Source organism: Oryzias latipes, chromosome 12, assembly GCF_053564925.1.
Source record: "Oryzias latipes strain Hd-rR chromosome 12, Olatipes_Hd-rR_3.1".
In the NCBI taxonomy this organism is placed as follows: domain Eukaryota; kingdom Metazoa; phylum Chordata; class Actinopteri; order Beloniformes; family Adrianichthyidae; genus Oryzias; species Oryzias latipes.
Window position 1 is genome coordinate 3622723 of NC_136248.1, and position 23682 is coordinate 3646404.

General features: G+C 49.0%; 1 protein-coding gene across 1 annotated transcript; it reads right to left on the bottom strand.

The window, feature by feature from the left end:
* Positions 1–280: 280 nt before the first annotated feature.
* chd1 (chromodomain helicase DNA binding protein 1) lies at positions 281–20618 on the bottom strand. Its single transcript, XM_011482094.4, has 36 exons — positions 20166–20618; positions 19089–19189; positions 18362–18563; positions 17281–17391; positions 16708–16901; positions 15793–16067; positions 15490–15715; positions 14823–14923; positions 14568–14746; positions 14097–14221; positions 13815–14031; positions 13648–13737; positions 13375–13565; positions 12980–13168; positions 11952–12111; positions 11612–11764; positions 11471–11542; positions 11245–11394; positions 9563–9711; positions 7814–7910; positions 7377–7472; positions 7126–7302; positions 6887–7047; positions 6772–6813; positions 6568–6701; positions 6235–6373; positions 5938–6088; positions 4585–4707; positions 4358–4504; positions 4053–4286; positions 3853–3981; positions 2805–2983; positions 2618–2717; positions 2490–2541; positions 2176–2416; positions 281–1439 (listed from the first exon to the last, which is right to left on the bottom strand). Exons 2-36 carry the CDS (start codon positions 19139–19141, stop codon positions 1175–1177), a joined length of 5304 nt encoding a protein of 1767 aa, XP_011480396.1. The 5' UTR covers positions 19142–19189; positions 20166–20618; the 3' UTR covers positions 281–1174.
* Between the last annotated feature and the right edge of the window lie 3064 nt (positions 20619–23682).

The window sequence follows — 23682 nt, forward strand, 5'->3', positions numbered from 1 at the left end:
GCTATCTTGTGGGGTCCAGACGACCCCTTGTGCAGACGTCCAGTCGTCTGGACCCCACAAGATAGCACAAAGGTTAAAACCCGCTGTTCCAAAAGAGAAACCCGCTGTTCCAAAAGAGAGAAACTGAGTGAGGTTTTTCAAAATAAAAGATCACCGACGAGGATCCATGTTTTTTCCAGATGTCCAGAACGAGGAAGCGGGCGGATTCTCCGTTTTCCCAGCTGTACGGGCCGAGAGGTTCTGTCGGCTGTGAGCAGGAGTGAAGAGGCGGCGCCTGTCCTCGAGTACAGTGACTGATTTTAATGTTTGATAAACAACTATAGAAAACAGCTGATAAAAAGTCATGCACTCTCAGTGTAAATTCATCTGGAAATATAGAGTCTGTACAGGTTGTGAACCACAGCAGCCGCTTCCTTCAGGTCTGCGGGTCACATACTTGGCTGCATAGAAACATCATTATTGCCTACATGGAAAATAAAAAGAAATGAAAATAATGTAAAAAGTCTAGTTTGATTCTGCTGAGGAGGAGCGGGCCGGTTCTGACCCGCACGGGTGACAAAGTCGGCACAGACCGCCGGCGTTCCCTTTAAATTACATTCCGACAGCGATCACCAGGAAACTCGGAGAACCACAAAAGCCTGAGTTGAGAGGAGAAGTCTTCAGAAATTCAAGAGCCTGAGAAGAAATCCACTGATTGAATATTTTACAAAAGAACATTTACATCATCATCATCATCGTCATCGTCATCGTCATCATCATCATCATCATGATCAGAGACCAGGACGTCCCGGTCAGCTTTTGTACATCAATATGCTCTTAAATAAAGACTGAGGAGCTGCTGAGGAAATGCTGGGAATGAGGTACTTCAGCTGCTGGGCCTGAGTCCAGCCTGGATCCGTTCAGAACCTTTGTGACGGAGTCGACGCACAGCAAGCGGGACGCGCGGCCGGGACAGACCAGAACAGGATCCAGTGTGGCGCTTGGAGATGAGGCAGCATTCAGGGTCTGAGTCCGATTCAAGCGTCAGGAAAAGGTCACCCGAGTAACAAAACCCGTCCGTACCGCCTCTGCTGTGTTGGTCGCGGCGCCGCCGCCGCACGCACGGCCGCTGTAAGGCATTTCCTGTGCTTCTGAGTCCAAGGCTGCCGCTGGCAGAGCCGCTTTGCAGCTCCTGCTATGTCTTGCGGCTGCTCCAGATCTGCTCCGGCGTGCTCCGGTGGTCCGACGAGTAGTCGAACGGCGAGCGGTGGCCCATGGGAGAGCGGGAGTCATAGGGAGAGCGGGTCCCGCTCGCCGAGGCCCGCTGCTCCGCCTGCCAGTCCGAGTGGTAGCGCTGCGAGGAGTAGTGGTCCGAGTGGGAGCCGTCCTTCAGGTCCAGCCGGTGGTCTCTGCCGGAGCGCAGGTCCTCCATCTTCCTGTGTTTGCCGTCACTGTAATACCTGCACACACACGCATGTACGGCAGCACACATTCACACACACACACACGAGAAATAATGAGTGTGCTTTTAACGGCTTCTTCTGGTATTTTTCTGAATTTTATAAAGAAAGGAAAAAAATTCTCAATATTTATTCGAATCGTTGTGAATCAGGAGCAGACGAAAAAATGCCGTTTGAGAAAAGATCATATTTGTGAATTTGAAAATACTCTGGGCGGAGCCAGAAGCTCCCTGCTCGGCTCCATCCTGATCGTCTGCTGTCAGACAAACGGACGTCTTTGTTTTCCTGGTCTGAGCTGGAATCTGGATCAGAACTGTAGACTGGATGGATCTGATATTGGTCGCCATTTTTGTTGCACCGGTATTGTTAGGTTGGGGGTTTGAGGAGCTGTAAGCTAGCAGGAGAGAGTGTCAACAGATGACTGTCAGCGACAGGAAGGGCGGCGGGGTTGCTCTATTCCTAATAAATTCCTGGTGTTCTCCAGAAACTGTCCTAGAAAACAACTTCTTTTTTTAAAATTTTGGCTAAAGACTGCATCCTCATGATTGAAAGAAGACTGGGAATGCTTTGGAAATGGAACAAATGAAGATCAGAGCGGGGCTGGAAGCTTTTGTCTAGTTCAGTCTGTTATTGGAGCTTCCATCATGTTTGCCCTTCTGACTGAATGTTGGTTAAATTCTGATCAACTGCTGCTCCGTGACTTAAAGAGACTGGAGTCGGCTCTCCGGCTGCTCACCTGTCTCTGTCCCTGCTGTCTGGTCTGTAGTGGTCTCGGTGGTCTTTGCCGTTGCTGTAGTAGGAGTACGGCCTTTTCCTGGACTCTGGGAGCGAGCTCTTCCTGTGGGGCTCGGCGGCGTGTCGCTCTTTGCCGCCGCCGCTGCCGTCGTGGTGGCGTGGCGCCGGCGGGTGCCTGTCCGAGCTGTAGCTGTCCCTGCTGCTGTCGTCGTGGTGCGAGCCGTCCTTCAGCCTCTCCACGTCTGTTGGCAGGGAAAGCAAAGTGAGCGCTGGGTTCTGGGCGGGTTCTGCGGGTCTGACCGGAGTCGGCTGTACCTGCGTGCTTGAAGCTGTGGGTGTTTGCAGTTCTAGTGTTCTGCTCAGCCGCCTGCAAAGAAAAGCACCATCAACGGTCACCATGGAGATCAGAAGCGGCGGCCGTGCGGCGCTGAGGCGTGGCGTACCTGCGCGCTCTCCTGCCTCTTCTTGATGGCGTGCTTATACAGTTTATGCAGCTTTCTGGCATCGAACTCTGTGAACTTGGAAACAAAAATCCACAAGTTCCTGGAAAATAAAGTTAGAACATCAGTTTGACAAAACTGAGCAAATCTGTGGGGCGTCGGGGCTGCAGAGGCAGAAGCAGACACTCACTTCCTCCACTGCTTGATCTGCTCGGGGTTGGAGTACTCCTTCAGACACTCGGTGATGTGGTCTCCGATCTTGATCAGGCACTGCCGGGTGTGCTCCAGCTGCTCGCGCTCAGAGAGGCCCTTCTCCGGACGGTCCAGCTGCTTCAGCGCCGCCTTCACCGGCCGCATCCTCTCCTTACACTGAAACATTCAGAAGGCGGTCACGCACGGCAGAACGATGCAGAGGACGCATCCATGCACGGCAACGGCTCCCTCATTCATCCTGAGATCACGCTCCAAGAATGATCTGTGATCGCTGAGTTCCAAAAAACCCCTCATGTGTCGTTTTAACAAGAATTCTACAAAATACAGAAACCCAAAGCGGTCCCTCCGTCCTGCCCCTCTCATGCATCATTCAGTCACTGAGTAAGATGGCATGATGCCTGCGCAGGCGGCTGCATCCGCCAACCTCCTCCTCAAATGAAGATGACGATATGGAAAAAACTACATCAGCTCGATCTGCGCCTGAGTTCGACCACGATTACGATTAAACCGATCCGTTGGACATTGATCGGTTCTTCTGGGGTTTTCTCGGTTTTGTTTTGTTTGAAAATAGTCGAGGACTGACTTGGGCTGGGAGGCTGTTTGGGTTCCGCTACTGTCCTGAGCCCAGTGAACGCACCACGCAGAGACATTTGTCGCTTCACTCCCAATCGATGACGTCATCAATAGTCGCCTCGTCACTACCCGATCGGTCTGCCAGTGCGCAAATATAACGTCACATCCACTAAAGCGGTTTACGATGTCTTCGGTTGCCAATGGCAACAATACCCTCTTACAATTATAAAAAATGTTTCTAATATTGAAACATTTTACTATAATGTTGAAACAAAACAAACAAAAACAGAAAGGTTAAAGCTCAGCACAGTGCGATCCGCCTAAGGACCACCGTACAAACGGATAACCCTTTAACCCTTAAAAAAAGGAGGAGGAGCGCGCCCGCTGCCCCGAGGCAGACCCTCAGGTGTGCTGACGCAGGCAGCCAGGCAGGTTGACGTCTGCTGACTCACCACGCTGAAGGTCCTCTGGTCCAGCTCCTCAGACTCCTCACAGCCCGCCATGTTCTCCCCAGCCGTCACGTGCACGGGGGTGTCGGAGGCTTTCTTAGGTCGATCTCGCTGCTCCGTCTTCACGTCATTCTGGTGAAACAGGACAACGAGTGATGCTTGACCCCCTCCCTCACAGATCGGAGAGGTTCTGATGTTCTCACCTCCTCCTGCTTGTGAATCACCTCCACAGCTTTGCCGTCTTTTTTCTCCTTCGACTCCTTTGCGTCTTTGATTTCACAGCTTTCCTCCTCCTTCTTTATCTCCTCTCTGCTTTCTCTCTCCCCTGATGAAGAACAGTCCCGGTCCTCTTCCTCCTCCTCCTCCTCCTCGTCCTCCTCCTCTTCATCCATCAGCAGCTTATCAGTTCGGCTCCTTCGGCTCTTCAGCGGCGTCTCCTGGAGGTGCAAAGTCCCGTCAACAACAGCTGGGCTCACATCAGCAGCAAAGCCGGCTCCTCCAACCGTACCTTCTCTTCATCTGCATCCTCCTCCTCATCATCGGACGCCTTCTCTGAGGGGGGGTCTGAGGACGGGCTCCTAGTCACCTCCTCCGCCTTCACTGCCTTCTGAGTTTTGCTCTTCTTGTTCCGTGGTTTCCTCTTGCGTGAATTGGCCTACAGACACATGCAGCAGTGAGCCGCTGCGCAGACGAGCCAGTCGACTGCGCAGCGGCTCTCAGGTGAAGAAGACGTACCGTCACCGCCTGCTTCTGCGCCTCCTTCCTGGCCAGGTCCTTGCTCAGTAGTTTGATGAGGTAGTCTGCTCGGGTCTGCAGCTGCTTGGCCTGAGGCTTCTTGTCTGGATCATCTGGAAGCAGCTGATCAACAAACATCTGATTACAGACCCACTTCTTTTTCATTTGTTGTGGGTTGAATGGTAGAAAACGGCGGTCCCCAACCCCTGGGCAGCGGACCGGATTTGGTACCGGGCCGCAAGAACAAATAACTTACATGACTACCTTTTAATTTATTTCGTAATCTGAAAGATGTTTTATTTTGAAAAATTGCCCGAACTTGGAACTAGCAAAACCAGTAAAAAAAAAAACAACAAACGTCTTTGGGAAGTTTCTTTGCCAAAGAGGAAAACGTCCCACCAGGAGACAGAAGAGGAGCCTTCGACTTCCAAAAAAGGAAAGCTACATTTAATAGACAGTACTTCTTTTTAGCACCATGAGTGAGGGAAGGGGAGAGGAGGATGACACCTGTGCTGTGTACAATGTTATGCATGTCAAAATAAAAGCTCGGGGTTCGCCTCGCCACATCACTGTTCCCCTTTTATCGTAGCGTTGCTACAATGATCGTCCGCCACATCTTAAAGACCGGTCCGTGAAAACTTTGTTCGACGTCATACCGGCCCGTGGCGTTAAAAAGGTTGGGGGGGGCGCTGCTATAAAGCCTTCAACCCACTGTTTTCCTGTTTCTCTCTTTATTCTAGTATCTTCCACCATTTTTTCCTGTTGAATTCCTTCTACAATGTTTCAGCTTTTTTAACCATTTAACTATTCAAATGTTCAGCTTTTTCCAGCTACGACGTTTAGCCCTTCAAATGCTTGAACTTTTCCAGATATTCCAGGATTTCTGCCTCCATTGAAACATGTGGAGAATCCTTGGTGCATTTTTCACAAAAATCTCTTTTTTGTTTTTGTGCTGTTTTCACTTTATTTATGGTCAACTTTGATCGTTTTTTATTGAATTTCTTTTCTTCCAATTATTACCCTTTAAGCTTCATTTTCATTCAGAAATATAGAAGTTCTTCTGGAAAAGCAGCTCCGTCTAGTTCCTTTTTAAATTTGTATCCAAATACGTTTCGTTTAGTTAAGAAAAACAGTTTTGGACGAGACCAGTGATTCAAACTGCTCAAAGTTTCCCATTAAACCGGTTCAGAGTTCCTTCATTTTTCGGTCTACATTTGCTGCTCCTGGTTTCTCATTTTCTCTACAGCAGCTCTGGACCAAGGCAGAACGAATGCAGCTTTAGTGAGGGGTCGACCGCTCTCCTCCTCAGCTGAAGCGTTCCAGTCGCTCCTGCCTTTCTTGTTCCGCACTCACTTTGTGTGTGAGGTTGAGGTCGGGGTCCATCTTTATCATCTCCCAGCTGCCGTATCCGTACTCGTAGATTCCGATGAGGAGGCTGGAGTCGTCCTCCTTCCCCCACTCGATGTCAAAGTGGGCCGCCTTCGAGTGGCAGGGCAGCACGTACCTGAACACACACACACACTCATCTTCTCAGCATTCTGCTGACGCAGCAGTCTCCAGAACCCTCATGTTACTGAACAACACACTTTTCCATCTCCGACAATTACACAAGTGTAACCGACTTTTCTATCCCAGCCTCTGCAGTCTTACTTCTTTCTCTCCTCGGGATCAGCAGGAATGGCTTTGTGGAGCGGAGCCAGCTCCTCCTCGTGGGAAATGACCAGCTTAGCGTTGACCTGGACTCCAGAGATCCTGAAGGTGGGGCCCTTCACCTTCCCTCTTCTCCCCCCTGATCACACAAACACAAAGTCAGGAAGCTGAGGCTCCAGGTGTTCTCAGAGAGCAGAGCTGCTGTCTGCAAACAGACTTCTTAAAGGTTCTCCTTCCCACTCTGCTGTCTCACAAAACCTCTGAGGTTTTGATGAAACCTTTCAAGTGACTGCAGACCTCCTGAGCTGCAGCAGATCCCCCCTCCAGGCTCACCTGAGGTCTTCTCAGGTCCACAGGGGTTTTCCCGCAGCGTCCTCAGGCATCCGTTGTGGACCGTCTCTGCTAACCGTTTCAGGTCGAGTTCGGATTTATCGACCAGTTCTGCGTCTCGAGCGATGGCGTCCAGCCTGAAGAAGCAGATCGCGGGCTGAGCATCTCGCCGCCTTCAGACAGACAGACAAATCTAGGCAGGCTTACCTCTCCAAAGGCCCTCCGAACTTTTTGTAGCTCTTGACAAACCTGTGGGGCAGAAGAAGGTTAGAGGGAGTTCACCACAGCAGCCGGAGAGAGAGCGCGGCGCTCCCGTGCTCACCTGCGGATCTCTGCGTCGCTGAAACCTTTGATGTTTTCTCGCGGGATGGTGCGAGGCCGACCCCGCTTCTTTGGCCTCTTTCGGTCTGAGAGGGAGTCGCTGTCGGAGGCGGAGTACCTCCTGCTCCGTCCGTGCCGGCGCTCACCCGAGTTAAAGCTGATCTGTGGACGGAGCGTTGGAGGCCATCAGCAGAGCGCGCTTAAATTCCCACAGCAGATGGGTCTTGGCGTGTTTTTCACCTGTTTGGCACAGTTCCTCATGCGGGGCAACATGTAGATCTCTTCCAGCTCCTTCTGCCTCTCCTCCTCCTCCATCCTCCGCCGCTGCTCCTCGGGAATGATGTCGTCCCAGCTGCGCTGACTTCGCTCTGAGTCGATGTCGATCTCCTCATCGTCCATCATGGAGAAATTTGCCACCTGTTCAGGCGGAAACCAGAACCTTTTTACCTGTCCCTCACTTCCTGGCGGCAGAACAAAGAGTTCCTCCTCACCTTGAATTGGGACAGCAGCTCCTCCCCCACCGTGGACGGCCCCGGGTCGTTCTCCCGGGTCTCAGCTCTCTTCAGGATCTCATCAATGTCCATTTCCTGTCCCAAAGAAGCACAAGAACACAAGTTGGTTTCTCCCACAGCAGTCGGTGTCAAACCCAGACGGAAAAACTGAAGACACTCCATGGTTTGAATCAAAGACAGCAAGAATCCAACAGCTTCAGCTACGTTCAGACTTTAAAATCTGCCTCTGTGCATTCAGACTGACGTGAACCGCACCAGAGTCCAGCTGAGCGTTCACACCAGCCAAACGGGAGCATCAGAGGAGACCTCCCAACATCTGTCCTTTAGAACCACCACGTGTGCACAGCAACTGGTTCACCTGGTCTGAAAGGTGCAGCACCAACTCCCCCCATGAGGAAACAAACCGTTTGACACACCTGAGGCTCCTGTTCTTCCCCCTCCGGCTCTTTGAAGAGCTCCTCTGCACCAAACTTCAGGATGGCGGACAGCTCCTCCTTGTTGAACGGTGCTGAACTGCACAGAAAAGAGTTTCAGGAGAATCTATGGACAGACAGTTTAGGGTGTCAAACATGCCGTATCCGGCCCGCCAGATGGTTTAATCCGGCCCACTCGTGAGGAGTAAAAATTATAAGGATATTTTAATGAAAAGCACATTTCTAGTTCCTTCCTGTGGCGAGTTATGATATTTTAACGAAATAACCAAAATGCGAAATTCTGCCACGGGGGGGGCGGCAAAGAAAAAGCATAACAGGTGAAACAGCATCTCTGCATGTGCCAAAAGTGAAACCTAACAACTCTGCAGTTTGGCCCCCTGTGAGCCTCGCCGCTGTTAAGCTGCTACAAGGATGAGCAGTGTTGACACAATAATAACAAAGATGTTGTCAAAAAGAAGGAAAAAAAAGTGGAAGTGGAGTGCTGAGCTTTCCAGGAAAAATAAAGTTTTATTTATTCACGGAGCTGAATGCAAAACCTGCATATTTGGTATGTCATCAACAGGTTGCAGTGCTCAAAGAAAACAACATTCAGCACCACTATGAGACTCACCATAAAGAAACGTTTCACCATTTGCAGTTAACAAAAGAGACGATTTATCAACTATTATCTGGACTGAAGAACAACCGTCTGCATTTACTGCAGCGTGACGTCAGTGATGGAGCAGTGACAGACACCTGATTGCAGACAAGTTGGAGCAAACATCCAAACCATTTATTGAAAAATGCTGAAGGCTGCAGAAGTCTTGTTCTCCAAAAGCAGACGAGCTTTGCCAACGTGAGTCCGTCAAGGATTAGGATTACAGATACATCATCTCTGCCAAATGAAGAATCCAGTCATTTATTGCATTTCTATTGATGAAAGCACCGACATCACAGATAAACACTGCTGTGCATATCTTTTAGAGGTGTTAAAGAAACGTCACAGCAGAGTTTCTGGAGTTGATGGACACAACAACAGCTGATGACATAGTCAGCTCTCTAGTTACTGTGCTGGATGATGTTGGAGTGAACTGGTCACGTGATGTCAGTCTGATCACTGATGGCGCCCATCAAAGGTCAGGAAGAAGGCAGGTGATGCCAAAAACTTCAGGCAGCCAACCAGGAAAAGATTCTTGGACATTTCTTGGTGTTTTCCACACTTGAATGACAGTAAATGTGTTTCTGTAAAGGATCTGAATCCTGATATTGATGGTGGGGTGGAGTTTCAGGAGAGAAAGGAGGTTAACTCCAAATTCTCATGTTCACAAATGTTTGCAAGTTTAATTTAGTTTAATTTTTCATTGATTGGCACATTTACATTCTAGGCAGGTGTTTCATGTTTTTCCGTAGCCCCTCTTGAGTTTCTCATCGGGATTGCTTCAGTGTTTGACGTAAAATATTCAGGCTGTATAAAATTAAAAAACAGAAAACAATATTTCCATTTTTTTAAGTGAAATGCATTTTATTGCCCTCTGAATGAATGTTTCACAAGTGATTAGGCTACAATTGAGGCATTTTTTTCCAACCAAGAATGACAAAACAAAGCAAAGCTACAGATAACAAGCTGACCGCAGGTTATTTTGCTTTGAAGTTACTGGTCCGGCCCACTTGAGATCAGACGGGTTGAATGTCGCCCCCGAACCAAAATGAGTTCGACACCCCTGGGTTTAGACAAAGGGGGCGGAGACTCACCTGGAAGGGGCGGCGCCGGTGTTGAGGACAGTCTTTCCTGTGGTGTCCATTCTCTGAATGACCAGGTGGTCCAGAACCATCTTCTTCTTGGCCCGCTCGATAATGTCCTCCTCCACGGAGCCTCTGGTCACGAGGCGGTAGATGTTCACCTACAGGGACACAGAGCAGTGGTTCAGCAGACCAAGGTTCAGGTGCTTCTAAGCCAAGAGCGGCCACTGGTGTTCAGAACTCAGGGAACCTTAAAAAAAAAAAGAAAACCCACACACTGGAACGTTTCAGTTAGGAACAGGCTGGATGAGAAAAGACTGGACCACAGCTTTCTCCTCATAAAACCAGCGGTCCTCAAACCTCAGACAGCAGACGGATACAGAAACGGGTTTGTGAAACCGCAAAAAGAAACACCATCTACATTGGATCAACTGGTGCTTGAAATATTCATGTTTTCTTTGTATGATTCTGACAAGCGCGTAAATACTTGCTCTCTTCTTCTGACTGAAAAGCGACTTTGAGAAGTGTAAAGTTGCGCAGCGCCACCTTGTGTACAGGAGTATTTCTGTTTACATTAAGCGCCATCTAATGTCAGGGAATGAAATTGCATGTTCGCTCGGCTCATCGTCAGCGAAAATCGCCTGGGTGTGAACGCAAAAAACGTGTTGAAAAACGCTGGCGAAAAACGGCTGGCGAATATTCGTCCCGGTGTGTACGGGCCTTAAAGCCGTTTCTCTGTGCAGCAGCACCAACTTCAGTTATAAAGTAGCAGCCAGGCAAGGAAGCCGGCGTGCTCTTCGTCTCTGCCCCCTCCTCCCCTGCAGCACCTCCTTCGGATGCAAAAGTCTCAAACAAGCGTCTTGATCTCTGAATTTTGGTGATGAACTGGAAGAGTCATGTGACTAGAGCTGCGACGGTGTGGGATTTTTGATCACCGCGGTGATGAACCTGCAGGGGGCGTGGCGTCGCGGTTAACAGCAGCCCCCCCCCAATTTACGAGTTACCTGTCTAAATAAACGAGACGGCAGCAGGGGAGGCGCCGCTCACTCGTGCCTCACCGAGCTGCAGCTTTACCGTTTTGATCTATCGTCACAAAAGATGCTTTACTTTTAATGGCTTCATTTTTCTTTCATTTTTGCCAACTGTCTGATTACATCGGTGCCCGTTTGTGACTCATGTAGTCTTTTTTTTTGGGCATTAGAAATACAGAAGGTGAGGCCAGCAGTACGCCGGCCTCAAGGCAGAGGGGGATCCTGGAGAATGGGACACCGCGGATAAAGAATAACGCCAAAAGCAGCTCTCCAGTTCATCTTTAACATTGCTAATCATCGTTTTCTAAACGGAGGATTACGGGTCTAAAGGCAGAAATATGTCAGACAGAGAGATGTCAAAGCTGAAGAAAAGAAAAGGAACTTCCATGTGTTTCTTCTGAAGGAGCAGAGCAAAGACTTTTAGAAGTTAAATAAGTCAACAATAACAATTTTTGTCTTTTATTTTCTATGCTACGTTTTGTAATTGAGACAAAAACGTTGAAATGAAATTTGAAACAATGTAGTAAACCAGTGAATAAGCTGCTCTGAAGAGTTTCTGTTTTTGCAGACCTGATGACATCAGTGCCTCACCAGCCGTGAACCTCAGCGCACGCCACCGTCCACATGCACTCGCACCTCTGGCAGCACGCGGCGCTAACTCACCTGTCTCTTCTGGCCAATCCGGTGAGCCCTGGCCTGAGCCTGCAGGTCGTTCTGAGGGTTCCAGTCTGAGTCGAAGATGACCACCGTGTCAGCGGACGCCAGATTGATTCCCAGACCGCCGGCGCGCGTGGATAACAGGAAGCAGAAGTCCTAGACAAGCAGAAAGTGCTTATTTATTATTTACATTACATTTTAGACAGCAGAATCCTTCAGAACCCTTCAGTACCTCTGATCCCTCTGCATTAAAGTGGTCCAGCGCCTGCTTCCGCATTTCCCCTTTGATGGAGCCGTCTAACCTCTGCAAGAGTGAAAGCAGCGTCAGACCCAGAACCGCAGAGGTGGCGTTCTGCTAAGGAGCGGTCCTCACCTGGAAGAGGAACTGCCGACTCCGCAGGTAATCAGCCAGGATGTCGAGCATCCGAACCATCTGGGAGAAGATCAGGACTCGGTGGCCTCTCTCCTTCAGGCGCACCAGCAACTTGTCCAGAAGAACCAACTTCCCACTACTGCGGATCAGGAGCTGCAAGAGGAGCAGAACTTTCAGAACCATCAATGTCCAAAAAGCTGGTGTGATTGTGAGTCCAAGGCGAGAATCCTGGACAGACACGGCGAGTGTGTGACGAGGTTCTGCCGCTCCGCTCTGATTGAGACATCTTCAGAGGAGCGCTGAGTGAAGCTGTGAGAAAACTGCCATGATCAGCGCTTACCTGTAAAGCCTCCACCTTGCTCAGGAACTCGTCATCTGGAGGCTTGATGAGGTAGCAGTGGTTGCAGCACTTCTTCAGCTCCATCATGACGTTCAGGAAGCCCGACGTGCTGCCTTTGGTGCCTTTGCTCAGAGCCTTGTAGTTCCTGGTCAGGATCCATCTGGTGACAATTGCAGGTAAGGATTAATACCAAGGTCTGGACCACAAGGAGCTCTGCTAAGAATGGCTGCATGATCCACACAGCGAGGGGCAGATGGGGTCTTCTACAGGGGCTTCTGACAAACGATGGAAACGTGCGCCGCATTTAAAGTTTTTAAAGTTGCAGCACCAAAGAACACAATGATGATGTCACAGAAGCAGGAAGTGTGCACTCAGACATTGACCCTGGCTGGAGCTACCATGGCAACAGTCCCACTCCCTTTTGATCTGTTGTAAAAGCGGTCCCAGTGGTCTTTTAGTCAGGATTATACTCTTTTTAGGCTGAAATGAAGAAAAATGTGGTTTTTTGTGGGACATAGTTTCTGCAGAGCAGCAGGAGTTCATTAGAAATTCACCTGTGAGCTGTGGGTGAGACCGTTGGGGCAACCCCACCCCCACCTCCCATCAACCATTAAAGAGTTCACCATTTCAGTGCTTTCCCACTGGCTCACAGCCCCTCACACCCTCAGCCTAACATGCGTTGGTGAGAGCTCAGAGCCTGTGACGTGTCCAGCAGATATTTTCTACGTCACAAACACAACCTTTTTTTGTCTGCTCCGGATTCACAACAATCTGAGATTGAGAATTTCCCAGAAATGCCATTTCTGTCTAAATCTTCCTTCTATACATGTCCTCCATCATGAGAAAAATGCCACAAGAACACGTCAAACCCCATTTCTATTGAAGTGGGTCTTCTGGATCAGCAGAAAGTCTCCACCGTCTGAACATCCTGATCACATGCAGCTTCCAGAGCAGCAGAAGACTCTTTCAATGAAGAACACAAAGAAGGGCACGTCTCCTTCTCCTTCATCTGACGGGGCTGCTCTTACTTGTAATACTGTTTCTGGACGGCAGTCATCTCCACTCGGAGGATCTGCTCCACCTTTGCTGGCAGGGACTTCTCCACGTCCTTCTTGACGCGGCGCAGCAGGAAGGGCTCCAGCTCTTTGTGAAGGCTGGTGTAGCCGGAGTCCCTGCCCTTCCCGTGGTCGGCCTCAAAATGCTCCCAGGAGTGAAACCTGCGGGGAAAGACACGGCGCAGGTCATCCACACGAGACGTACCTGACGCTGGAGGATCTCTTCTGTGTGAGACGTTGGGAGGCCTGACTTAACACAGACCCCTTTCTGATCCACAGGAGTTCGCCAGCATTAAAATCACTTTGGGTTCACTCAACAAGAAGGAGATTTTTCCGTGCGACAGTCACCGCAGGCGGGGGCCACTTACTTGTCTGGCATGATGAAGTGCAGCAAGGACCACAGCTCCTTCAAGGAGTTCTGCAGCGGCGTCCCGGTGATCAGAAGCCGGTGGTTGGACTTGAAGTCGATCATTGTCTTGTACAGAAGCGAGTCGTCGTTCTTCAGCCGGTGCGCCTCGTCTACGCCGATAAAGGCCCAGTTAACGTTGCCCAGAAATGTCTGCAGACACACACACACGTGTTAGGGGGCGGAGTCAGCTGCTCTGCAAAAGCTCAACAGGAGCAGAGGAGGAGCGGCTCACCTTGTCCTTGAGGAGGATCTCATAGGTCGTGAGGAGGATGTTGAACTTGAGCCTCCTGCTGTGGAGGTGGATCCACTCGTGCGTTCGGATCTGCTCGGGCACAGACAGGTGTGGGTGAAGGAAAGCGGCTGCAGGTAAAGGAGCAGGGCTGCTGGAAGCAGCATTACCATGTTCCTGCTGCTGATGTCTCCGAGGTAGACGACGACGTTCATCTGCGGCGCCCACAGCTGGATCTCCCTCTGCCAGGACGTGACGGTGGAGAGCGGCACCACCAGCAGGAAGGGTCCGTAGAGCTGGTGCTCGTGGAACAGGTAGTTGAGGAAGCTGATTGTCTGGATGGTCTTCCCCAAACCCATCTCGTCTGCCAGGATGCAGCTGTTCCCCCTGACAGGACAGGGTCAGTGGCTGGCCGGTGTCTCTGGACCCCACAGCGAGACGAAGGTACTTACTTGCTCCATGAGTGAGCCATCCAGTTTAAACTGTCCAGCTGGTAGTCTCTGAGCTCCAGACCGTCCCCCCCGATGTAAGATGGCTGCCTCTTCATTGGCACAAACCTGGGCCTCTGCTTCAGAACCTTGACCAACACAAAACGTTAGAGATGAGATGAAGAGCACAGACAAACAGGACAGCAAAGACACACATCTGCTCATGGGGAAGGGACCAGACTAATTCAGGGTGAGCAGGTTTAACCTCTTTAACCCCGCAAGTGGCGTTCTGGGCTTACATCTTCTGGGCAGCATAAAAAAACAAACAACTAGATCTGATCTCAAAGGATTGTGCAAATCTATGACCTAAACCCAAAACAGATTAGTCGACCAACTGCAGCAAAACAAATCTGTAATAAAGAGAAACCATGTTGTCATCAGGAAGCAGCTGAACTCTTGGCTGCATCTGCAGCTTTTGCTTCCCTCGTCTGTTACCTTGCAGTCTCTGGAGGGAATGGTCTTGGACTGGTTTCTGCACATGTAGTCGTCGATACGTTTCTGAAACTTCTTCCCAATCAGGGCGCCGTCCTCCCAGCTGCACTCCGAGTACGGCAGGCCCTGCCATTTGCACAGGTAATCCGGGTAACCAGCTGCAGACTTCTGGTTTGAATGTCCTGCAGAAAGGAGTGAAAAGGCCTGCTGGCTTACACAGCTCCAACATCATCCACCAGCGATGCAGCCGTACAGTACCGATGATTCGTTCCACCAGCTGGTACTGAGAGTGCAGGTCGTCTATCAGCTCCTCCTGACAGTTGAAATACTCCACATCTTCTGGTGAAGCCATCTTCAGCCTGAGGAGAGACATGCGAAGTGAGTGGAGGACCAACCACGCCTCACCAAAGCAGAACACCTGAGGGCTTTAAGGTCAGAAAAACCAGCAAGAGGTTCACGACAGATGTGAGCAGCTGCTGCTTCTCTCTTCCCACATCACTGCTGTCATTTCTGGGTTGTTAATGGAAATGACACCATGACGTCAGAAAACTAAAACCATCTTTTATCTTAGCAGTCGAGGCGTTTTGTTTTTGAAAATCCAAGTCCAAGTTTTCATTTTTCCACATTCCTGCTGAACTGAACCTGGAGGCTCCTTGGTTTGTTTGTTTTTTTCTTTTATTTTCTCCATCTGGGAGTAATAATGAAGACGTTTCTGCCACACCCACAGCATGGCCATTGTTGGCAGGTTGGGTGACATGATCCCCGTGAGACCATCATCAGGAAAAATCTTAAGGATTCAAATGAATCAGAAAAACATGTAAATTCCGCCTGATGGTTGAAGCAGCTCCTCCCGAAGCGCCCGAGAACAAAAGTCCTGCGTCTTCAGGCTGCAGACAGATCCTGACCGAAGCTCCAAGCATCTTACCATTTCTTTTGCTCCTGCTCCTTCTTTTTGAAGTTGTCCAGCTTCTTCATGCCTCTGACGTTCTGCTGCTTCAGCGTCTCCTCCGTCTCCCACGTGTTGTGGATGTGAGCCCAGTTCTTCCACTTGATCAGATACTGGACATCACCGGCCTCTTTGTTGGGGTTGAAGTTAGCGTTGGGGTCGCCGTCTGCTTCCACGGCGTACACCGTGGTGACGCTGCCCGTAGCTGGTGAGGAAAATAGAGAAAAAGGCTGTTCAGGGGTTCAGACCATCCAGCTGTAACGTGGAGACTGCTTTCCTCACCTCTCTTTCTCCCTATCCTGCTGTCCATCACTCGCTCGATGGTTTCAAACTCTTCCTCCTCCAGCTGAGGTACATCTTCACCCAGAACTTCCAACAAATCGTCAGAGTCCGTCTTCAGCTCCTCGTCCTCCTTGTAGCTGACGTTGACAGTGGCCTGCCGCCGGGGGCCCGCGGACGCCGCCTTGATGTAGTCGTCTTGCTCGTCGTCAGAGGACGAGCGCTTCTGGACCTTCTTTCTCTGGACGGCGCTTTTCTTTCCGTTCCGCGAATTCACCCTGTTGTTGGAGGAGGTGAAAAGGTGTAGGACAACGGTGAATTACGGAGCGCCAACACTAAAGCTCCCATTCTGGATGTAACCTGTTCATTTTCTCATGGAGGTAAACATCTTCTCAAGGATTTCCCTCTAGTTACGAGTTAGGAGACCCGCCGTCTCTCACAGAAGACACATGCATAGAGCACAAGTCTTCCATGAGTCGAGTCTCATTCCACGTTAAAGATCCACTCCGATCATCTTCGGATCCATTTCCAAATCGTTTCCAGTGCTCTTTTAATTGTGATTGTTCCGTTTTTAGCCCAAAATCAATAAACCTGTGTCGTTTTCTAGGACATAGTTTCAGCAGAGCGGCAGGAGTTGGTTAGTTGAGGGGGGAGTCGTTGGTGCGGTGCAACCCCGCCCCCCTTCCCCTTGAGCACTGCTGAGGGCTCAGAACAGGAACCTTGTGGCCCACCCAGCGTATTTTCAAACTGCATTTTTTCGTCTGCTCCTGATTCACAATGATTTGGGTAGAAAACATTCAAAAATGCAAACCGAGTCCATCATCAGAAAAATGCCACAAGAACATGTTAAAAATACGCTTTTCATCCGAGTGGGTCGCTAAGAATCCCTGCAGACCTTGAAGGCATCAGTCTACTCACTTGTTGGGAGGTTTTCTGCCTTTGAACGCATGACTGGGCTCATAGTCCGACGTGGTTTCATTACTGTTGTCTTCTGCTGAGGAATCTGATCCAGAATCACTTCCTGATCCCGAGCCTGATCCAGAATCCGAGGAGCCAGAATGTCTTCTCCTTCTGGAGCTGCTGGATGAGGAGTTGTCACTGCTGGAAGAGTCCTGGAGAACACAGACCAGTCAGCGACATGCTGCCATGCAGGAGAGTATGTGGGTGGAGATACTTTAGGCATTTGCCTCGCCTTCATAGAGAAATTACTTAGTTTCCCTCCAATAACAAATTGAAGTGATGATGTCAGAATTGGCGTGCTGGGAAACTCGCTGAATTCAGGTGACGACCAGCGGTGGCAGGTCTCAAACTGTAAATATTTAGCATTACCTAAACCTTCCAAAAACTGTGCACACTGACAGGCTTTGATAACACTTTGTTCCACCCAACCGGGTCAGCGCCTTCCACGGTTGAACTGGAACCGTCAAGCATTTTGGGTCTTGAAAAAAGGGGCAGATTTCTGTCGAATTGAGAGAACTTGAGGAAACAAACCTCATCAGACCCGCTGTTGGAGGAGGCTCGTCGCTGCTGTTGCTGCTGCTGCTGCTTCCGGAGCATCGCAGATCTCTGCACCGCCAGGATGCTCGGGTTGGACTTCCAGAACTGCAGAGACAGGAAAGTTAGACACCCAGCCTGCAAACTAGTTAACAGGTAACAAGACCTGCAGGGAAAATGACTTTAGAACCATCTCATCTTCGCCCAGATCGAGGGGGGGCGGCAGCAAACTTTTTGACTCGTGGGCCCCCAAGGGTTGCAATTTTTTAAACAGAAAATTTGGGATTTTTTATTTTAAAACAGTGAATTTGTTCTCATTTAGTGCTTAATGTCCCTCAGGGAAAACACAAACGTAGAGAAATGCTGCGTTCATGTGGTGTTGGAATGATGGGAATAATGACTTTTGTTAGAAAAACAATAAATCTTTCAACACCACATGAATGCAGGATAACTTTCTGCACCTAAACAAATATCAATTTATTTGTAGTGCATCATCTATGGGGAGACACAAATAATAAAACACTGACAAAGGTGATCACATTATTTAATTCCAGTTTGGCGGCCGTGGGGTCAGACTAAATCTGGGCCGTAGTTTGCCTACCCTTGGTCTAGAGAATGTACAGAGGAAAAACACTTTAAACATTAGTGATAATAAAAAACATCTCAACAGGAAAACCACGACTTACGGCAAATTAAAAAAAAAAAAATCTTTAAAACATCTAGAAACCTGAGTCAGTTTGGACAAAACTTAACTTGACATCGGGAAAACGAAACCTACAGAAAAGTCATATGGAGATTTCGACGTGATGCCTGTAAACCTCTGCTTGACTTGAGAACTACGCTCTGTGGCGTTAGGATAAGTCAGCGGCTGTCAGTGTACGGAGCGGCTGAAGCACCACTCAAGACGATGTCAGATATTTACATGTTTGGCCCAACAAAGCTTGTTCAATTTGTGATAGGTTGGGGTGGGTTCAGGGGAATTTCACTCAAGAAAAAAAATAAACGCACGCAAAGAAAAACCTCAGAGAACAGAACCGGAAAGGCTAAAATGGTCCGGAGGAAGAGAGCACTCATTCACCTCTGCTCCATCAATGTTTGACTTGTTCTGCGGTTCTGTCTTCTCATTGGACACCCCGGTTTCAGAGTCCGACTGACTGTCAGAATCAGAGCCGCTTCCCGAGTCGCTGCTGTCTGATTGGCTGCTGCTGCTGGAGGAGCTGGAACTGGAACCAGAACCGGAGGCCGAGCCGGACCGAGAACCGGAATCATCGTCCGAGTTACTGGAGCGTTCCAACAGACAGACGCAGAATGTAGTTACTAATCCACAGACTCAAAAGGTTGAAGGAAAGCCGGGTGTGAAGATGGCAGAGGATAAAAAAAAAGGAGGACACACACTTTCTCAGAGAGGGAACTAATGAAAACCAGATCCAGCAGTAAATGACAACACTTTCTCTTCTTAAATAATGGAGGAAGTTGATTTCATTTGATAATCTAACATCTCTAAAAAGAGTCTAAAACAAAACAGAAATGTATGGATTTGAACAGTTTTCCACAGTTACACATCACAGCAGAAAATACAAAACTCTACATAGTATTCGTGTTTACTTTTCTTTGATTTGGGAATCACATATATTTACACACAATGAACTAGAAATGTTTTAGCAACATAGTTGGGTCTGAGTGGGATATTTGTTTTGATCATCCCTCTTTTTCCTGAAAAGTGTCTCCCCTGCAGCTGTCCTACAGCCTGCTGTGTGAGGGACCCCCTCACCTCCATCCACACCTGCTATCACACTGAAGCTTACCTGGACCCCCCACTGCTGTTGCTGACACTTTCATCCTCACTGCGTCCAGCCATGGCGAAGATCCGGGTCCAAGCAGCAGTGAGATGTTCCACCTGGAGGACCTGTGGACAACATGGTTCACTGTGAGGTCACACAAGCTGAAGGTGAAACCCTCAACCGCACAGGTGCATCTGCAGCACACCCACATCTGGGGATGACCACAGGGAATCAAACCCTTGGCTGCGCGTCCTCGCAGCATCGGAGAAGAAGTCCCCAATCAGGGGTAACAACAGGCGGCCGGAGGATGCTGGGCATCCGGGACGAGCCCCCCCCCCCCCCCCCCCCCCGCAGCGGCCTATAGGGGGCCTGCACCGCACCTGTCACATCCACCCAACACCTCGCGACCACCAAACACCCACACGCAGAAACAAACGCGTGTTTCTCCCGCATCAGGAACCCCGCAGCTGCTGAGTTAACGCCACCACATCATGAAGCTCTGCCTGGGGTCGCAGACAGCCGAACAGCGACCCTTCCAGCTGAATGACGGGTACAGAGTAACCGTTCCCGGACACCCCTGAGTTCAGGCTCCGGGAGGAGCGTCGCTTTTACGGACCGTCTGAACCGGAGAAAGACAATGAAAGCGGCGGACCGCACGGAGAGAAAGCCCCGGACCACAGCAGGGCTAACATGCCGCCTCACAGCGGGAGAAACTGGGCTGAAGGGACTCCTGAGCGCGGCGGTGCGTGTTGTCACTGCGCCGCTAAACTCCGCGCGGAGCACGAGACCAACAGCTAGCAGCAGCCGCGAGCCGTCGCCGCTCCGCGGAACAAAAGCTCCCAGAGCGGGGCTTTTGGGCGGCCTTTAGCCGCCGAATGTAAATGTTTATTCAAACGTGTGAAGTAAATGCGGAACCCGGCAGTCCGGTGTTCCGTTTGCGGTGATTATGAAAGGCAAATTAGCCGAACGAAGTTCGCTCCCTTCCATCTTGTTTTCATCCGCCTCGCTCTTCTCGCGGGTTTTTACCACATCAACACGCAGAGCTAGCTGCTCGTTTTTTCGCCTGTCTGTCTCCGAGCGAACCTGCACGCCGGAGCTCACCTGGCCTTTCCTTGTTCTCCCAGGGAGTCACGGTGAAAGTAGCTGTCCAAGTCCACCTTTAGAGCCCGGGGCCGTGTTTTCGTTCCACCGTTAAGCCGCCGAGCTGGCGGCTCCGGACAGCTAACGCACTCCTGCTAGGTTAGCTGTAGCTCCCGGTCAGGGGGAGCAGCCCCAATCCGCCAAACCGGGCCGAATCTGAGGATTGGAGGCTTCCTGAGCGCGCGGGGATCGAATAGTTCCTCTCAACCGCGCGATCCGGCAGCACGTTCGGTATCCGTGGGTCAGCGGGGTCCAGGGAGCTGGGCTTTTAAGTCAGAGACTTCCAGCAGCCGGCCTCCGCCATGACGCCGTAACGTTTCTCACCAGGAAACCCCGTCCGTGACGTCACGGTCCGCACGCCTGAACCGAACTCAAACAGCTGTTCTCACGAGAACCCCGCGCGACCATGGGCGCACGTGGGCCAGGGAGCACGCGCTTTCCCCGCGCAAACATGGGGAATTGCACCGGGAACCCTGTATGTGTCTTCATGAATGCTTGTTTTTTACACATTTAAGTCCAGAAACGTCTTCTCCTGAAAATAAAACACACAAAAAAAACTACAGGTTTCCAGATCTAAAAAAACAAATATCCCAAAATAAATAATTCAGTTATGATTTTCCCAAATTAAGATTGTAGAGATTGTTCCACAGATTTTCAAAGCAATATTTCCAAAGGGTTTTCCTTACTAATATTTCCAAATGACAAATTTCCATAAAAACATTCCCAAAATTAAAGTATCCATATTGGCATTCCAAAACACTCGATTTTATATAGCAATATTGCCAAATAGTTGGCTGCCATAATATTAATTTCAAATTTAATATCTATTTAACAATATTGTTACAGATTTCCATGTCATTCCCGGTCTATTTTTACCAATGACATTCCTAAATGGCAGCACTCAAAGTTCCAAATGACAAATATTACAAGAAAGTATCATTATGTTTATATAAAGAACCTACAAAAATACTTTTACATTTCTATGAGAATATTCCCAAATACTATTTCCTAATTACATTCCCAAAAACAGGTTTCCACAATAATATTCCCAAATTAGAGTTTGCTATAATGATTTCCCAAAAATGAAAGTTTCTGTGAGAAATTTCTTCAATCATATTTCCATAATTTTTCAAATTTAAAGCTTTACATAACAATGTTCAACAAGGTGGACTGGAGGGATTGCTCCAACCGCAGGAGTCACACAACTCAGCCTGCCTGGTGAGACCTCTCCAGAGAGCTGAAGAGAATAACTTACCCATTAGTAGATCCTCAGGATTGGGAACAGTGCAGTTTTTGCTCCGATGATGGAACTGCAGATCAGATCCACACTTTGCACAGAGTGCTTGAGGCTTCATGGGAGCTCACGTGTTCAATCCTCGTGTCACTGTAAGGTTCTCTGGGAGGTGGTCTCGGACCAATCAGGAGGCCTGTCTTTGTTCCCACCCTCACCTGTGGTCATGAGCTCTGGGTCACGACCAAAAGAATAAGATCTTGGATACAAGCGACTGAAATGAGTTTCCCTCACAGGGCGGTTTGGTATAGCTTCACGAGAATAGGGGAAGGAACTTCATCACCTGGAAGGTTTGGTGTAGAGCCACTGCTCCTCTACATCGTCAGGGATCAGTTGGGTTGCACTTCTTTTGAATGCTGCCTGGATGCCTCCCTGGCAGATCTTCTGGGCATGTTCTCCTGGGGAAGAGGCAAGATAGGCTGGAGGGACTAGGACTCTTGATTGCCTCGGTAGGGGCTTGGGGTTCCCCTGACATGGTTGGAAGAATTTTCTGTGGAGAGGGAGGTCTGGGACTCTTTCCTGAGGTTGCTCCTCTCACGACAGGGCTCTGAATAAGAAGATGTATGTAAACAAAATGCAAAATTGATTGCATATCTTCTGAATTTTTATCCAAGACTACTTTTATTCCAAAGTATTTGGCAAACAGAAATTTGAAACCACAAAAGCCGATTAGAACATTAACCATCTTCATGTCCTCCTACTCTACATCCATCAACCTCCTCTTTGGTCATCACTGGTCCTCCTCTGAATGGGTCCAATACAATGTGTTTAATGTGCTTCCCTGCATTTATCTCCAGAACATCTACAATGAGCTGATGGGTTCATTCTTTATGATCTTTGCTTCTCCTTCTTCCCCCCAAAGTAATCCAGTTTCCACCAGCACTGGGAGCAGTTCATCTGGAGCAGGACCGATTGGTAAATGCTGTATGCTTGTGTAGCCCTTTTCTACCTTCCTCCAAGGCCCAAGGCGCTTTTTCAGTCCCATTCACCCATTCTCACACTGATGGCGGCTCATCTCCTGCGGGACCATCCACTTCCACATGTGGGCGGGATAGGCAGTTATTAAACCTCCAACTCCCAATTAGGGGTCGACCGCTGCACCACAGCTGCCACAATTGGTGATGGAAGTTCTGTTAGTGATTGGCAATTTTGATTTTTCTCACATTGTTGCATTTGTCTGTGCATTTAGCCAGACTTGGGACAGGCAAATGAAAGCACTGGATTTTCCTACTTGTTGCGTTACGTTTAAACATTGGATACGCAGACAAAATGATGGTAAAAAAATTCTCGAAAGCTGTTTCAAAATGTTACTTATTGTTAATAAAGTTATTAATGGATTGACTGAGCTTTTGAATGAGACAAAGGAAGAATCCAACAAAAAAATGAACAAAGTAAAAATAAAAGAAGAAGGTTGGACTAGAGCTTGAAAAACCAACAGAAAAGAATCGATAAATTTCTATCTGGAAAGAAAATCAGACACAAGTTGTATAAACTTTGATGATATTTTCTGTGACACTTTTCGTGCTGCTGGCCTCTATGAGAAGTGAACATAAAAACAGCCATAGGTCATTGTGATCAAGTCCTGACGCCTTTTTCAGCCTCTCAAAGCTCCTCTACATTTCATTTTTATCTTTGGAAGACCCTCTGAATCCTGTTAAACAACAGAACCTTGAAATGGAAGCTGCTCGGGTTTGATATTCATGAAAGAGGATGAAGACGCTGACGACGAAGCTGTTGGTTTCACCTTTCAGATTATTGAACTGCACTGCAGACTGAAGAAAAACAGTCTTCTCTTCCAACCACGACAGCCCTGCCAGCTTCTGAAACATCCAGGCGTGTCGTCGTCTGTGTCGGCTACAGATAGCCATGAAAAAGGAGACGTCAGGACAGATGTTTCCAAATGCAGCTCTGGAGCATGATTCAAAACACTTCAGCTAACGAAGAGTGTTCTGGACTCGTTTCAAAACAACCAATGGTTCTGATCTGTGTCAAGTACCTCAAGTATTTGGACTGATAGAGAAGGCTTGGAGAAAAGCTGACAACCTGCCTTGGCATTAGTTTTATGGAAAAAGATCTGCCTTGTTGAATATCATTATTATTTTTGAAATTTCCTTTAAAATAATCTATTTAATCAAATATGGCTTTTGAAGAGATTTCTTCTTGACATGCCATAAATCAGTGCCTTTG

Coding starts and splice junctions, on each gene's coding strand:
- chd1 (XM_011482094.4), bottom strand. CDS start 19,141: ATGGCTGGACGCAGTGAGGATGAAAGTGTCAGCAACAGCAGTGGGGGG. Junction 9,712..11,244: donor GGATTGGCCAGAAGAGACAG/GTGAGTTAGCGC, acceptor GTGTCCCTGTAG/GTGAACATCTACCGCCTCGT. Junction 2,984..3,852: donor ACCAGAGGACCTTCAGCGTG/GTGAGTCAGCAG, acceptor TGAATGTTTCAG/TGTAAGGAGAGGATGCGGCC.